The following is a 17,274-nucleotide window of genomic DNA, read 5'->3' as shown; positions in this document are numbered from 1 at the left end:
CAAAATTTTATGTTGTAGCATAAGAAATGCTTAATGTAAAATAATAATTCCACATCTGGAATGTTTGTACTGCCATAAATTCCTGATAAGATTCCTGTTAAGGAAGTCTTGTTATATTTCTTATAGGATTTTAAAACTATGCTCTAAAAATGAATACTCATTACTGAGTGAGAATTGTTAAAGTGTTGAAACTTTACAGCCTCTCTTGTCTTTTATGAAGATGATTGTAAAATGTACAGCTCCACAGTGAGCTACCTTGTGTCTTGAAGATGTCTTCAAACTGCCAGTGATGTGTTTCACTCTAAGAGTGATTATTATGAATGAATAAATTCTGTGAAAATGTATCTATTGGTTCTTTGCATCATTTATGAAGGAAACTCAACAAAAAAGTAATGAATGTGTCAATCAACATAACACTATTTCAGAGTTATTAATAGATAGAGTATCAACATTGGAACAGAAATAATAATAATAATATTTACTGCTATATAATCTGATGCTATTCTGCTTAAATGTATTTGCTTCAGGTGTATCACATCCCGAGTGTGTCTGACTGTAGCGTCACAAGTGTGTGCCTGAATAATCAAGTACAATGGCCAAGCACATACAATCAAATTTAAATGAAATATCATTTTTAGATATGATAAATATACCACTATATTATTTACATTCTCACATTGATTGAGATAGTAATACAGACAGACAGACATATAGAAAGACAGAGACATAATCACTGAAGTAAATTAAAAATGCAAATACATAATTTTGTATTTTGCTATCACATGTCACATAAGTTTTGAGTGCTAAACCATCCTAATAATATTGTACGTAAGTTGATATCTTGCACTAACAATTTTGTCTTCATTCATGAATATTTATGAAAAGACATGAGCAATAAAATCAAATCAGACGATAAAATATATATTCCAGGACAATTAAGAGAAGGAAAATCAGAATGGCAGTTAGATACAGTGTAAAGTATTCATTTGGAAAGTAATTACACATAAATTTTACAGAAACTACATTCATCTTTTAGTTCCAATTCATAAACTCAAGACGGACTGGTGTCTCTACAATATGTATCTGATTCCACACGTAACATTCACACACAGCAGGTATGAAATCCAGTGTCCGTGTATCTATCTCACCTGTAACACTGCAGCTGTTGGGCTGAAATGGCTCAGGCCAGTTGGTGCTTTTGTGCTGGGCCAGCCGTAAGACCTTCTGCCCACACAATGAGGGACCCAGCCCCACAGCGACTGTGATGTGTAATAAGACACACGTCTTTTGTGCTCCATTGAGTGCAGTGAATGGAGGGAGTGTGGGAAACAGAGGAAAACTCTCTCTCAGAGCCCAACAGGGACAGAAGCTGCTGAGACCACAGACCTACAGCCAGTGAGCACAGAGTGCTGAGTGTGAAATATGGCCCAGTTACATGGCTCACATCTACCCTATATTTCATACAAAATCATCTCCTTATGTATAATAATGCTGGAGTCATTCTTAGAGGGAAGCTAGCCTTGGATCCTGTAGTTTCTGAGAAAAAAAGACTGTTGGGATCAGTGTGGTGTGAACCAGCAAATACTGTACAGCTTGCATATATTAATTATTTCATAATATTTAAAACCTTGTCAAACTGACATTTGTATGCCGTCAAACATAAAGACAAAGATACCACAAAAAAAAATATGCATCACTAATTTTCATAAAAGAAGGTCATTTTGGGGAAGAGATTATTTCATCATGGAAATCTTTTAAGAAATCTAGATTAATAATTGAATCTAAAATACAGTACAGATTAAAGAGAGGTTGTGACTGAGATTAGTGGTCTTTCTTTCACATCATTATCCAATAGTTCTGACTATATTAAACAGCTCTTAGGAACTTTAATGAAACTCTGGCAGTTTATTTTCTCATTTAGGACTTGTGCTGATCAACACTTACAGATGGAGGGCATTCTTGCTAAATGTTTGTGTTTATCTGCCTCTGTGTGGAGGAATATTCCTCTAACAAGCCTTACCCCAGGGGGCTTGTTGGATACTGTGCGGGTCATGAAAAGGAATTAGCATTTAAGTGGCACACTTCTATTGTTCAGTGAGACTTTTCTCAATGGACAGAGTGTGGGAAAGCTCAGGAGAGCGGAGTCACACTTCCAGCAGCATTAACAGCCTCAATCCCACCAGCAGCTGATGTTTGGCTGTACACAGAGGATGAAAGGAAAGCTGCTCTTTAATGTGAACAAATCAGGTTTAAATCCCACTCTCAGTAGCTATGTGATTAATAGTGTATGCTCAAGTGAAATCCTACAGAATTTCACCTCGTACAATACGGTATAAAAAAATCAATTTTACTGCATAATATTTTACTGCATATAAAGTATAACTGAGCCAGTCAGCTTGTGTGGGAGAACCTGATGGTGATGCTGTAAGGTTGAGAGGTTATATATGTGTCAGTCCCACACGTGCACTTTATAATGACGAGCGTGTCTCAGTCTCTGTCTCTGATCCCAACATCAGGCAGCAGAGCTGCTCTCTTTACAGGGTCAGCCCTTTCCCAGATTCACACAGTGCTCTGTGAGTCTCTCTCCATCACCCTCCCCTCCACCTGTTCCCCAGAGACGTGCTCATTGTGCCCCTGCAGTCAGCACTTCATTCAGCATGTGGCAGCTCTGCATTCCTCATTGTCCTCCTCAGCTCTGCCATTGGCTGCACACTGTGAGAACCTCCAAACACACCCAGACCCACACATTCATATGGAGATTACACACTATAAATAGGAGAGAGGGGTCCAGCACATCTCAGACCGCCTCTACACCGAGATACAACCATGGCACCTACAGTCACTGCAGCAACCAGCTACTCCAATGAGCACCTGAGTCTGACTCACAAGGTAAATACAGGACATTATCATTCATAAACTCACTTTACATTACCTAATGTTTGTGTAAATATACAGTCATGAATGTCTTATACACGAGTGAGATTGTTAACGTTATTCCTGTTTTCCTCTTGCAGCTGAGAAAGCCAGTGGTGGAAAAGATGCGCAGAGATCGAATCAACAGCAGCATCGAGCAGCTCAAGTCTCTCCTGGGCCCAGAGTTCCACAGCCAGAGCTCCAGCTCCAAGCAGGAGAAAGCTGACATCCTGGAGATGACAGTTTGCTTCCTGAGACGGCAGCACCAGCACCAGTCAGCTAACAGCACATCCTGCTCTTCAGCTGTCAGTGAGGGCTACTCCAGGTGTGCGCAAGAGATCGTCAGCTTCCTGTCCCGCTATGAAGTGAAGACACTGTCCCAGAGAAGACCGCTGAGCCATTTCCAAAAGCTGCAGCCTTCCTCTGACAAGAGCAAGATTGAGTTTGCACTGCCTCAGCTGAGCTCTCCAGCCCACAACAGCAGCAGCAAAGAGGAGACTGCAGCCAGCAGCGCCCTCTGGAGGCCCTGGTAGAGTCCTGCAGACTGCCTCACAATCACACCAACAGAATTCAACATGTCTCTTGTACAAGGACATGGACAGCGATTCTCAGGATGTAGGAAGTGTCCTTCCTCTTCTGCATGTGCAGGAGGTTTAATGCTCTGCTTTCACTAAGAGAAAGCCTGAAAAGTCTTCATGACTCTTGCCAATATTTGGTGAAAATATCTCAACTTTTTCTTGTCAAAGAGGAAATGTTCCTTTCATGGAAAATGTCCTTGTTTCTATAGTTATTTGATGATGACTGAACAATATTGTGTCTTTTGTTGAGACTCGATTTGTGAATGAGATGCACTCTTTACCCAAACTGGGTATGATCTTATTATTGATGTTGACTGCTTTGGGGAAAACATTCTTCCGTCTAGGCAATTATACAGGCGATTCTGTTTGCTCTAGAGGTATGCATTGTCCTACTGAATGTGAAAAAAAAAATCTTCTGTGAAGGTCAAATGTGACATTGTAGCATGACAAATGCTTCATGTAAAATCTAAATTCCATATTTGGAGTTTGTGCACAGGCATAAATGCCTGTTAGATTCCCATGAAAAACGTTTATGGGAATATTTGGTGAAAAATGTAAAATTATTTCATGCCTAACAAGATTCAAATAGAAAACTTCCATATGTCTGGTAATTTAATGATGACTGAACAATATTGTGTCTTCTGTTGCGACTGTATGTGAATGAGATTAACTCTTTACCCAAACTGGGTATCATATTTAAGTGTTGATGTTTTTTGCATCTGCAGAAAAATGCCTCTTTGAAGGCAGTTATATTGGTGATTGTGTATTTCTATGTATGCGTTATATTGCCTATGAAAACAATACCTTCTGTGAAGGCAAAATTTTATGTTGTAGCATAAGAAATGCTTAATGTAAAATAATAATTCCACATCTGGAATGTTTGTACTGCCATAAATTCCTGATAAGATTCCTGTTAAGGAAGTCTTGTTATATTTCTTATAGGATTTTAGAACTATGCTCTAAAAATTAATACTCATTACAGAGTGAGAATTGTTAAAGTGTTGAAACTTTCACCCTCTCTTGTCTTTTATGAAGATGATTGTAAAATGTACAGCTCCACTGTGAGCTATCTTATGTCATGAAGATGTCTTCAAACTGACAGTGATGTGTTTCACTCTAAGAGTGATTATTATGAATTAATAAATTCTGTGAAAATGTATCTATTGGTTCTTTGTATCATTTATGAAGGAAACTCAACAAAAAAGTAATGAATGTGTCAATCAGCATAACACCATTTCAGAGTTATAAACAGGTAGAGCATCAATATTGGAACTGAAATAATAATAATATTTACTGCTATATCATCTGATCCTATTCTGCTTAAATGTATTTGCTTCAGGTGTATCACATCCCGAGTGTGTCTTACTGTAGCGTCACAAGTGTGTGCCTGAATCATCAAGTACAATGGCCAAGCACATACAATCAAATTAAAATGAAATATCATTTTTAGATACGATAAATATACCACTATATTATTTACATTCTCACATTGATTGAGACAGTAATGCAGACAGACAGACATATAGAAAGACAAAGACATAATCACTGAAGTAAATAAAAAATGCAAATACATAATTTTGTATCTTGCTATCACATGTCACATAACTTTTGAGTGCTAAACCAGCCTAATAATATGGTACTTAAGTTGATATCTTGCACTGACAATTTTGTCTTCATTCATGAATATTCATGAAAAGACACGTGCAATAAAATCAAAACAGGTGATAAAATGTATATTCCAGGACAATTAAAAGAAGGAAAATCAGAATGGCAGTTAAATACAGTGTAAAATATGTATTTGGAGAGTAATTACACAAACATTTTGCAGAAACTACATTCATCTTTTAGTTCCAATTCATGAACTCAAGACCGACTGGTGTCTCTTCAAGTTGTATCTGATTAAATTTGAACTTTAAATTATTGTTTCCATAAGTAACATTCACACACAGCAGGTATAAAATCCAGTGTCCGTGTATCTATCTCACCTGTAACACTGCAGATGTTGGGCGGAAATGGCTCAGGCCAGTTGGTGCTTTTGTGCTGGGCCAGCCGTAAGACCTTCTGCCCACACAATGAGGGACCCAGCCCCACAGCGACTGTGATGTGTAATAAGACACACGTCTTTTGTGCTCCATTGAGTGCAGTGAATGGAGGGAGTGTGGGAAACAGAGGAAAACTCTCTCTCAGAGCCCAACAGGGACAGAAGCTGCTGAGACCACAGACCTACAGCCAGTGAGCACAGAGTGCTGAGTGTGAAATATGGCCCAGTTACATGGCTCACATCTCCTCTATATTTCATATAAAACCGTCTTCTTATGTGTCATAATGCAAGAATCATTCTTAGATGGAGGCTCACCTTGGATCCTGTAGTTTCTGAGAACAAAAATAGTGTTTGGTTCAGTGAGGTGTGAACCAGCAAATATAGTACAGCTTGCATATATTAATCATTTTGAAATATTTAGATCCTTGTAAAATTGACATTTGGATGCTTTCAAGCACAAGGACAAAGACAACCCAACAAAATTATGCATCACTAATTATCATAAACGAAAGTCATTTTGGGGAAGAGATTATTTAATCACGGAAATTTTAAAAGAAATCTAGAAAAATAATGAAATCTAAAATACAGTACAGATTAAAGAGAGGTTGTGACTGAGTTTATTGGTCTTTCTTTCACATCATTATCCAGTAGTTCTGACTATATTAAACAGCTCTTAGGAACTTTAATGAAACTCTGGCAGTTTATTTTCTCCTTTAGGTCTTGTGCTGATCAACACTTACAGATGGAGGGCATTCTCTCTAAATGTTTGTGTTTATCTGCCTCTTTCTAAAGGAATATTTCTCTAACAAGCCTTACCCCAGGGGGCTTGTTGGATACTGTGCGGGTCATGAAAAGGAATTAGCATTTAAGTGGCACACTTCTATTGTTCAGTGAGACTTTTCTCAATGGACAGAGTGTGGGAAAGCTCAGGAGAGCAGAGTCACACTTCCAGCAGCATTAACAGCCTCAATCCCACCAGCAGCTGATGTTTGGCTGTACACAGAAGATGAAAGCAAAGATGCTCTTTAATGTGGACAAATCAGGTTTAAATCCCACTCTCAGTAGGTATGTGATTAATAGTGTATGCTCAAGTGAAATCCTACAGAATTTCACCTCGTACAATACAGTATGAAAAATGTATTTTACTGCATAATATTTTACAGGATATAATGTATAACTGAGCCAGTCAGCTTGTGTGGGAGAACCTGATGGTGATGCTGTAAGGTTGAGAGGTTATATATGTGTCAGTCCCACACGTGCACTTTATAATGACGAGCGTGTCTCAGTCTCTGTCTCTGATCCCAACATCAGGCAGCAGAGCTGCTCTCTTTACAGGGTCAGCCCTTTCCCAGATTCACACAGTGCTCTGTGAGTCTCTCTCCATCACCCTCCCCTCCACCTGTTCCCCAGAGACGTGTTCATTGTGCCCCTGCAGTCAGCACTTCATTCAGCATGTGGCAGCTCTGCATTCCTCATTGTCCTCCTCAGCTCTGCCATTGGCTGCACACTGTGAGAACCTCCAAACACACCCAGACCCACACATTCATATGGAGATTACACACTATAAATAGGAGAGAGGGGTCCAGCACATCTCAGACCGCCTCTACACCGAGATACAACCATGGCACCTACAGTCACTGCAGCAACCAGCTATTCCAATGAGCACCTGAGTCTGACTCACAAGGTAAATACAGGACATTATCATTCATAAACTCACTTTACATTTCCTTATGTTTGTGTCAATATACAGTCATGAATGTCTTATACACGAGTGAGATTGTTAACGTTATTCCTGTTTTCCTCTTGCAGCTGAGAAAGCCAGTGGTGGAAAAGATGCGCAGAGATCGAATCAACAGCAGCATCGAGCAGCTCAAGTCTCTCCTGGGCCCAGAGTTCCACAGCCAGAACTCCAGCTCCAAGCAGGAGAAAGCTGACATCCTGGAGATGACAGTTTGCTTCCTGAGACGGCAGCACCAGCACCAGTCAGCTAACAGCACATCCTGCTCTTCAGCTGTCAGTGAGGGCTACTCCAGGTGTGCGCAAGAGATCGTCAGCTTCAGCGTCAGCCTCAGCTGAGCTCTCCAGCTCACAACAGCAACAGCAAAGAGGAGACTGCAGCCAGCAGCGCCCTCTGGAGGCCCTGGTAGAGTCCTGCAGACTGCCTCACAATCACACCAACAGAATTCAACATGTCTGTTGCACACGGACATGGACAGCGATTCTCAGGATGTAGGAAGTGTTCTTCCTCTCCTGCATGTGCAGGAGGTTTAATGCTCTGCTTTCACTAAGAGAAAGCCTGAAAAGACTTCATGACTCTTGCCAATATTTGGTGAAAATATCTTAACAATTTCTTGTCAAAGAGGAAATGTTCCTTTCATGGAAAATGTCCTTGTTTCTATAGTTATTTGATGATGACTGAACAATATTGTGTCTTTTGTTGAGACTGCATATGGGAATGAGATTAACTCTTTACCCAGACTGGGTATCATGTTATTATTCATGTTGATTGCATTGGGGGAAACATTCATCCATATAGGCAATTATACAGGCTATTCTGTTTGGTCTAGAGGCATGCATTGTACTCCTGCATGTGAAAAAAAAAATCTTCTGTGAAGGTCAAATGTCACATTGTAGCATGACAAATGCTTCATGTAAAATCAAAATTCCATATTTGGAGTTTGTGCACAGGCATAAATGCCTGTTAGAGTCCCATGAAGAACGTTTATGGGAATATTTGGTGAAAAATGTAGAATTACTTCATGCCTAACAAGATTCAAATAGAAAACGTCCATATGTCTGGTCATTTAATGATGACTGAACAATATTTTGTCTTCTGTTGAGACTGTATGTGAATGAGATGAACTCTTTATCCAAACTGGGTATCATATTTAAATGTTGATGTTATTTGCATCTGGAGAAAAATGCCTCTGTGAAGGCAGTTATATTGGTGATTGTGTATTTCTATGTATGCGTTATATTGCCTATGAAAACAATACCTTCTGTGAAGGCAAAATTTTATGTTGTAGCATAAGAAATGCTTAATGTAAAATAATAATTCCACATCTGGAATGTTTGTACTGCCATAAATTCCTGATAAGATTCCTGTTAAGGAGGTCTTGTTATATTTCTTATAGGATTTTAAAACTATGCTCTAAAAATGAATACTCATTCCTGAGTGAGAATTGTTAAAGTGTTGAAACTTTACACCCTCTCTTGTCTTTTATAAAGATGATTGTAAAATGTACAGCTCCACCGTGGGCTACCTTGTGTTTTGAAGATGTCTTCAAACTGACAGTGATGTGTTTCACTCTAAGAGTGATTATTATGAATGAATAAATTTAGTGAAAATGTATCTATTGGTTCTTTGCATCATTTATGAAGGAAACTCAACAAAAAAGTAATGAATGTGTCAATCAACATAACACTATTTCAGAGTTATTAATAGATTGAGCATCAACATTGGAACAGAAATAATAATAATAATATTTACTGCTATATAATCTGATCCTATTCTGCTTAAATGTATTTGCTTCAGGTGTATCACATCCCGAGTGTGTCTGACTGTAGTGTCACAAGTGTGTGCCTGAATCATCAAGTACAATGGCCAAGCACATACAATCAAATTTAAAAGAAATATCATTTTTAGATATGATAAATATACCACTATATTATTTACATTCTCACATTGATTGAGATAGTAATACAGACAGAGAGACATATAGAAAGACAGAGACATAATCACTGAAGTAAATAAAAAATGCAAATACATAATTTTGTATCTTGCTATCACATGTCACATAACTTTTGAGTGCTAAACCAGCCTAATAATATTGTACTTAAGTTGATATCTTGCACTAACAATTTTGTCTTCATTCATGAATATTCATGAAAAGACACGTGCAATAAAATCAAAATAGATGATAAAATGTATATTCCAGGACAATTAAAAGAAGGAAAATCAGAATGGCAGTTAAATACAGTCTAAAATATGTATTTGGAGAGTAATTACACCTACATTTTGCAGAAACTACATTCATCTTTTAGTTCCAATTCATGAACTCAAGACTGACTGGTGTCTCTTCAAGTTGTATCTGGTTAAATTTGAACTTTAAATTATTGTTTCCATAAGTAACCTTCACACACAGCAGGTATAGAATGAAGTGTCCGTGTATCTATCTCACCTGTAACACTGCAACTGTTGGGCTGAAATGGCTCAGGCCAGTTGGTGCTTTTGTGCTGGGCCAGCCGTAAGACCTTCTGCCCACACAATGAGGGACCCAGCCCCACAGCGACTGTGATGTGTAATAAGACACACGTCTTTTGTGCTCCATTGAGTGCAGTGAATGGAGGGAGTGTGGGAAACAGAGGAAAACTCTCTCTCAGAGCCCAACAGGGACAGGAGCTGCTGAGACCACAGACCTACAGCCAGTGAGCACAGAGTGCTGAGTGTGAAATATGGCCCAGTTACATGGCTCACATCTACTCTATATTTCATACAAAACCATCTTATTATGTGTCATAACGCAAGAATCATTCTTAGATGGAGGCTCAACTTGGATCCTGTAGTTTCTGAGAACAAAAATAGTGTTTGGTTCAGTGAGGTGTGAACCAGCAAATATAGTACAGCTTGCCTATATTAATCATTTTGAAATATTTAGATCCTTGTAAAATTGACATTTGGATGCTTTCAAGCACAAGGAGAAAGACAACCCAACAAAAATATGCATCACTAATTATCATAAAAGAAGGTCATTTTGGGGAAGAGATTATTTAATCACGGAAATTTTAAAAGAAATCTAGAAAAATAATGAAATCTAAAATACAGTACAGATTAAAGAGAGGTTGTGACTGAGTTTATTGGTCTTTCTTTCACATCATTATCCAGTAGTTCTGACTATATTAAACAGCTCTTAGGAACTTTCATGAAACTCAGTTTATTTTCTCCTTTAGGTCTTGTGCTGATCAACACTTACAGATGGAGGGCATTCTCTCTAAATGTTTGTGTTTATCTGCCTCTTTATGAAGGAATATTTCTCTAACAAGCCTTACCCCAGGGGGCTTGTTGGATACTGTGCGGGTCATGAAAAGGAATTAGCATTTAAGTGGCACACTTCTATTGTTCAGTGAGACTTTTCTCAATGGACAGAGTGTGGGAAAGCTCAGGAGAGCAGAGTCACACTTCCAGCAGCATTAACAGCCTCAATCCCACCAGCAGCTGATGTTTGGCTGTACACAGAGGATGAAAGCAAAGCTGCTCTTTAATGTGAACAAATCAGGTTTAAATCCCACTCTCAACAGCTCTGTGATGGACATTCACGACTAGTGTATGCTAAAGTTAAAACCTACACAGAATCTCACCTTTTACAATATACAGAAAATGTACTGCATAATACAATTGAAGTCATTTTGTAATATATAACTGAGCCAGTCAGCTTGTGTGGTAGAACCTGGTGGTGATGCTGTAAGGTTGAGAGGTTATATATGTGTCAGTCCCACACGTGCACTTTATAATGACGAGCGTGTCTCAGTCTGTCTCTGATCCCAACATCAGGCAGCAGAGCTGCTCTCTTTACAGGGTCAGCCCTTTCCCAGATTCACACAGTGCTCTGTGAGTCTCTCTCCATCACCCTCCCCTCCACCTGTTCCCCAGAGACGTGCTCATTGTGCCCCTGCAGTCAGCACTTCATTCAGCATGTGGCAGCTCTGCATTCCTCATTGTCCTCCTCAGCTCTGCCATTGGCTGCACACTGTGAGAACCTCCAAACACACCCAGACCCACACATTCATATGGAGATTACACACTATAAATAGGAGAGAGGGGTCCAGCACATCTCAGACCGCCTCTACACCGAGATACAACCATGGCACCTACAGTCACTGCAGCAACCAGCTACTCCAATGAGCACCTGAGTCTGACTCACAAGGTAAATACAGGACATTATCATTCATAAACTCACTTTATATGACCTAATGTTTGTGTAAATATACAGTCATGAATGTCTTATACAAGAGTGAGATTGTTAACGTTATTCCTGCTTTCCTCTTGCAGCTGAAAAAGCCAGTGGTGGAAAAGATGCGCAGAGATCGAATCAACAGCAGCATCGAGCAGCTCAAGTCTCTCCTGGGCCCAGAGTTCCACAGCCAGAACTCCAGCTCCAAGCAGGAGAAAGCTGACATCCTGGAGATGACAGTTTGCTTCCTGAGACGGCAGCACCAGCACCAGTCAGCTAACAGCACATCCTGCTCTTCAGCTGTCAGTGAGGGCTACTCCAGGTGTGCACAAGAGATTGTCAGCTTCCTGTCCCGCTATGAAGTGAAGACATCGTCCCAGAGAAGACTGCTAGGCAAATTCCAAAAGCTGCAGCCTTCCTCTGACAAGAACAAGATCGAGTTTGCACTGCCTCAGCTGAGCTCTCCAGCCCACAACAGCAGCAGCAAAGAGGAGACTGCAGCCAGCAGCGCCCTCTGGAGGCCCTGGTAGAGTCCTGCAGACTCCCTCACAATCACACCAACAGAATTCAACATGTCTGTTCTACAAGGACATGGACAGCGATTCTCAGGATGTAGGAAGTGTTCTTCCTCTTCTGCATGTGCAGGAGGTTTAATGCTCTGCTTTCACTAAGAGAAAGCCTGAAAAGTCTTCATGACTCTTGCCAATATTTGGTGAAAAGTAAATATCTCAACTATTTCTTGTCAAATAAGAAATATCCAAAACATTTCCATGTTTTGAAACTTATTTAATGATGACTAAACAAAATTGTTTCTTTTGCTGTGAATGACATGCACTCTTTAGCCAAACTGGGTGTCACATTTAAGTGTTGATGTTATTTGCATCTGAAGAAAAATGCCTCTGTGAAGGCAGTAATATTGGTGATTGTGTATTTCTATGTATGTGTTGTATTGCATGTCATAGCAATACTTTCTGTGAAGGCAAATCTTGATGTTGTAGCATAAGAAATGCTTGATATTAAATAGGAATTGGTGTACTGGTATAAATTCCTGATATGATTCCTGTTAAGGAAATCTTGTTTTATTTGTCATAGGATGTTAAAACTATGCTCTAAATGAATGATCTCATTACTGAGTGAGAATTGTTAAAGTGTTGAAACTTTACACCCTCTCTTGTCTTTTATAAAGATGATTGTAAAATGTTCAGCTGCAGTGTGAGCTATCTTGTGTCTTGAAGATGTCTTCAACCTGACAGTGATGTTTTTTTCACTCAAAGAGTGATTATTATGAATAAATTCAGTGAAAATGTATCTCTTTGCATCATTATTTATTTCAGAGTTAACAAAGAATTAACAGGAAGAGCATCAACATTGAACAGAAATATTAATGATATTTACTGCTATATAATCTGTTCCTATTCTGCTGACATTCATTGATTCAGTCGCATCACACCCAGAGTGTGTCTGAGGTTTATTTTAACATTGTGTGCCTGATTCATGAAATACAATTACATTACATTACGCAAATGGCATTTGGCAGACGCTTTTATTCAGAGCGACGTACAGTTGATTAGACTACGCAGGAGACAATGCAGAGTTAAGGGCCTTGCTCAAGAGCCCAACGGCTGTGAGGATCTTATTGCGGCTACACCGGGATTAGAACCACAGACCTTGCATGTCTCAGTCCTTTACCTTAACCACTACACTACAATGGCAAAGCAATTACATCTGGATTACAGTGTAGTGTGATAGCTGCATGTAATGCAGACATGAGCATAATTTTGCGTCCTCAGATTGACAGACAGAAAGACAAACAGACAGTTTTATACATCGACAGGTGTTTAAATGAATCCCTGATTGTTCAAAGGTTATTTTGCCTTTTTTTAATCACAACTGAGATAACTTTCGAGTGTTAATATTTAAGACACATGTTCAAATAACTCAAATCAGACTATGAAATTAAATAAATGAAGAAACCAAGAAACAGGATGGCAGTTAGGCACAGTGTTAAATATTCATTTGGGATATAATTACGCATTTATTTTACTGGAACTACATACTTTTTTTCGGTTCCAATTCAAAACCTTGAAACTGACTGGTGTCTCTAGATGGGAAACTTGTATCTGATTCAATTTAAACTTCCGTACACGGTATAAAGCCCTTTCCCAGGACCGATGCTGTCCTCCCAAGTGGCATGCAAATAAAACATGCCCGGCAGTTTGTAAAACGCCAGGATTTTGACACGTGGACCGACATATTTCACACCAAGTGTTAAGGCCACCATCAAGGAAGTTGCTGGGTGTTAGGCAAAACACAGGAACCGCTTTGCTATGAAGTGGGCACGTGGATCAGGGAGCATAAACCTGCTTAAATATAGGCCTACTTTAAAATGTAAATTGGTTGATGTTAACATAATCGTGGTTACACGTTGCTATTTAATTTACTTTGTGTGCGAATATATTGTGCCAAAACGTCGTCTAATCGACCACGCGTGGCTAATTGGAATTAACGTGAAGAGGCACCCACAGAATAAATGAAATCGTCCATCCAAAGAGCATTTACATTTTCACATTCGGCAGCTTAGTTTTACGAAGAAAAAAAGGCATTGTCTATCTGAATAAAGTCATTTCAATTTGAACCCTGACACAGCATTTTCGATCCCAAGAAGCAAATGTATAGGTATCCTAATTCGGATATCGAATTATAATTTTAATTAGAATTAGGACAGACTTGCACGAAGTGATTAAAGAAACGCTGAATTAATTAACGCATTTTGTGAACGCGTGCCATTACATTTGCATTCAGCATTTTCTAACTTGTAGGACCTACAATTTGGCATGTTTATGCTTGCAAAAATGACTGGAGAATACAGAATGAAAACGATCCTAAACAATAAAAAGATTAGGCAACTTGACACCGCGCTTTGCGCATTTCGGCGCGTGGAGCTCAAGATCTTTGGCCTTTCCCACACTCGCATAGACGCCTGCGACAACAGAGATAACATCAATTAGCGATTCTGCCGCAGACATGTGCCCCGACGGTGGTTGTTTGGTCGTAGAAGGGGGAGTAAGCAGTGGTGTTTTCCCGCCGTGTGACGGGCGCTGGACCTGAAGCCGACACACCTCCCCCTCAAAGCCGACCTGCTGCTGAGCGGTGCGATCAAACGCTTCCCACAGCGCGTCGCTGTAATTAGCGCGCGATCTCCTGGGACACGCTTCCCCCTTCCCCTCCGGTGAGTGTGTGGGAAAGGCCTTCGCCACTGGGACTCACACACCTGACAGTCAGCTGCTCTGTTTGCGCTTTTTATCCAGTGACGGAGTTCAAAAACACCCCGCGCGCCCGTGTCGTGACACCTCTCCTGCAATAAAACATGCCGATGAATTCTAACACTTGTTATAAACGCGACTTCTGCGAGGTGGGCGCCATCGCTACGTGTGAAAATATTTCAGCCGGCACTCTCTCAGCGTCTTGGCTTTTACTGGGTATTTTCAAAGCGCAACATTATTACATTACATTACAAAGCATTTAGCAGACGCTCTTATCCCAAGCGACGTACAACGAAGTGCAGATCGAACACAGGAACACGTGTGAAGAGGACCCTAGATGGACCCAATGATTGTGCCTAAAATGCAACAAATTGTTAGGTACTGTAAACTTTGTGTACATCCTGTGATGGATTGGCAACCTGTCCTGTACTCCTGACCTTTTCCAAATGCATGCTTGGATAGGCTCCTGTGACCCTGCAAGAATAAAATGGGTCGATAATGGATGGATAGACGGATGGATGGATATGTATACCTCTTGTTTCTCCCAAAATATTTGGATAATAAATAATAAATTCAAACATACCATCTGTTTGTTATTATTGTGAAATGCAAAAGTACCATAAACATTTCACCTGTATTTTGCAGCTGGTACATAGAATTAAAAACACTATGTGAGCTTTATGGTTGGGAAGATAGAAGCATATCTTCAAAGACTTGTGTCGTGGGGGGTGGGGGGTGGGGGGGGTGGGGGTCAGGTCTGTTGAGTGGGGGGGGGTGTGAGTCGGCTCCAGAGCTGGTTTCCCACACTCGCCCCCCATTCACTGCTCAATATTCTCAGCACAGGACAATAGAAGTGTGCCACAGAGAGAGGCTGGATAATTGTGTTTAATGGACATTCCCGCAGGGACATCTGTGGCTCATCTATGTAGGTGTGTGTGTGTCTTTACATTAAATATTGAGAGATGGGTTGGGTTGTAGACATTCACATGACTGTCTATATGCACATGTACACACATACGCTCTCAGAAATAAAGGTACAAAAAGTGCCTAAAAAGGGACAACAAATGCTTGTCCCTGTGGGCGGTACCCTATGCATGAAATTGGCCAGCAATACGTAATTACATTTTTTAATGTATTGCTTGGGAAACATCCTCATTTGTACCTTAGGAAAACATGACTGTACTTTCAGAGTACATTTGAGAATTTTGTTCCTTGAAGAACATGAATGAACTTGCACTGTCACCATATTTCTGAGAGTGTACACACAGACAGAAACACACACACACACACACACACACACACACACTTCTTATCTATATAACTGTAGTCTCTCCCCCCCCATGTGAAATGGCTACTGTCTCATCCCCTCCCCATCTGCAGAAGCTGACTATGGCTGGATTATTCCCAGGTAATAAAAGTCTCTGGCGGGTGTTGGTGTGGTTTATTGCTCAGTGTTGCTGATAGGTGGAGGACCGTCTCCCGTGGAACAGCATGCAGCCAGTTACCCATGAAATTATTAATATTTCCCCCATTGTGTGTCAGGACACGCCCACAGGCCTCAGAGTGTGGGAAACCTAACCCAGCTCTGGGCCCATGGCTTTGTAATGCAAATCAGCTCCTATAAATAGGAGCCAGGAGTCCCTCAGTCACACCACACTCCAGCAGCTTCCACAGAGAAACCAGCTCCTCACTACAACCAGAATGGCACCCTGCTCCTTCAGCACTGACTACAGCAGCCTCAAGATGTCTCATAAAGTGAGTATCAGGATCAGTGTGTTTATCAAGCATCTGTGTGTGGAATTAAAGCCATTTGATTCACTGGTGTTGTGCATCTAGAGCTCTCCACTAAGCTGTTTTCTCTCTTTGTGTGCTAACAGCTGAGAAAGCCGGTGGTGGAAAAGATGCGCAGAGACCGAATCAACAGCAGCATCGAGCAGCTCAAGTCTCTCCTGGGCCCAGAGTTCCACAGCCAGAACTCCAGCTCCAAGCAGGAGAAAGCTGACATCCTGGAGATGACAGTTTGCTTCCTGAGACGACAGCACCAGCACCAGTCAGCTAACAGCACATCCTGCTCTTCAGATGTCGGTGAGGGCTACTCCAGGTGTGCACAAGAGATCGTCAGCTTCCTGTCCCGCTATGTAGTGAAGACACCGTCCCAGAGAAGACTGCTGAGCCATTTCCAAAAGCTGCAGCCTTCCTCTGACAAGAACAAGATCGAGTTTGCACTGCCTCAGCTGAGCTCTCCAGCCCACAACAGCAGCAGCAAAGAGGAGACTGCAGCCAGCAGCGCCCTCTGGAGGCCCTGGTAGAGTCCTGCAGACTGCCTCACAATCACACCAACAGAATTGAACATGTCTCTTGTACAAGGACATGGACAGCGATTCTCAGGATGTAGGAAGTGTTCTTCTTCTTCTGCATGTGCAGGAGGTTTAATGCTCTGCTTTCACTAAGGGAAAGCCTGAAAAGTCTTCATGACTCTTGCCAATATTTGGTGAAAATATCTCAACTATTTCAAAATGTCCTTGTTT

General features: G+C 40.7%; 3 protein-coding genes and 1 pseudogene across 3 annotated transcripts; all 4 read left to right on the top strand.

Annotated features, from left to right (window-relative positions):
- The first annotated feature begins 2,826 nt into the window (after nt 1–2,826).
- On the top strand, nt 2,827–3,446 carry LOC133139231 (transcription factor HES-5-like). Its single transcript, XM_061258644.1, has 2 exons — nt 2,827–2,889; nt 3,015–3,446. The coding sequence occupies exons 1-2, from the start codon at nt 2,827–2,829 to the stop codon at nt 3,444–3,446; spliced, it is 495 nt and encodes a 164-aa protein (XP_061114628.1).
- Nucleotides 3,447–7,153: 3,707 nt separating this feature from the next.
- LOC133138236 (transcription factor HES-5-like) lies at nt 7,154–7,679 on the top strand (annotated as a pseudogene).
- A 3,714-nt stretch (nt 7,680–11,393) lies between these two features.
- On the top strand, nt 11,394–12,013 carry LOC133139272 (transcription factor HES-5-like). The gene is made up of 2 exons (XM_061258696.1): nt 11,394–11,456; nt 11,582–12,013. Exons 1-2 carry the CDS (start codon nt 11,394–11,396, stop codon nt 12,011–12,013), a joined length of 495 nt encoding a protein of 164 aa, XP_061114680.1.
- A 4,434-nt stretch (nt 12,014–16,447) lies between these two features.
- On the top strand, nt 16,448–17,055 carry LOC133139580 (transcription factor HES-5-like). The gene is made up of 2 exons (XM_061259153.1): nt 16,448–16,501; nt 16,624–17,055. The coding sequence occupies exons 1-2, from the start codon at nt 16,448–16,450 to the stop codon at nt 17,053–17,055; spliced, it is 486 nt and encodes a 161-aa protein (XP_061115137.1).
- The last annotated feature ends 219 nt before the right edge of the window (nt 17,056–17,274 follow it).

This window comes from Conger conger, chromosome 10 (assembly GCF_963514075.1).
Source record: "Conger conger chromosome 10, fConCon1.1, whole genome shotgun sequence".
NCBI lineage: Eukaryota > Metazoa > Chordata > Actinopteri > Anguilliformes > Congridae > Conger > Conger conger.
Note: the sequence above shows the minus strand (reverse complement) of the source record. Positions and strands in the feature narration are given on the sequence as shown.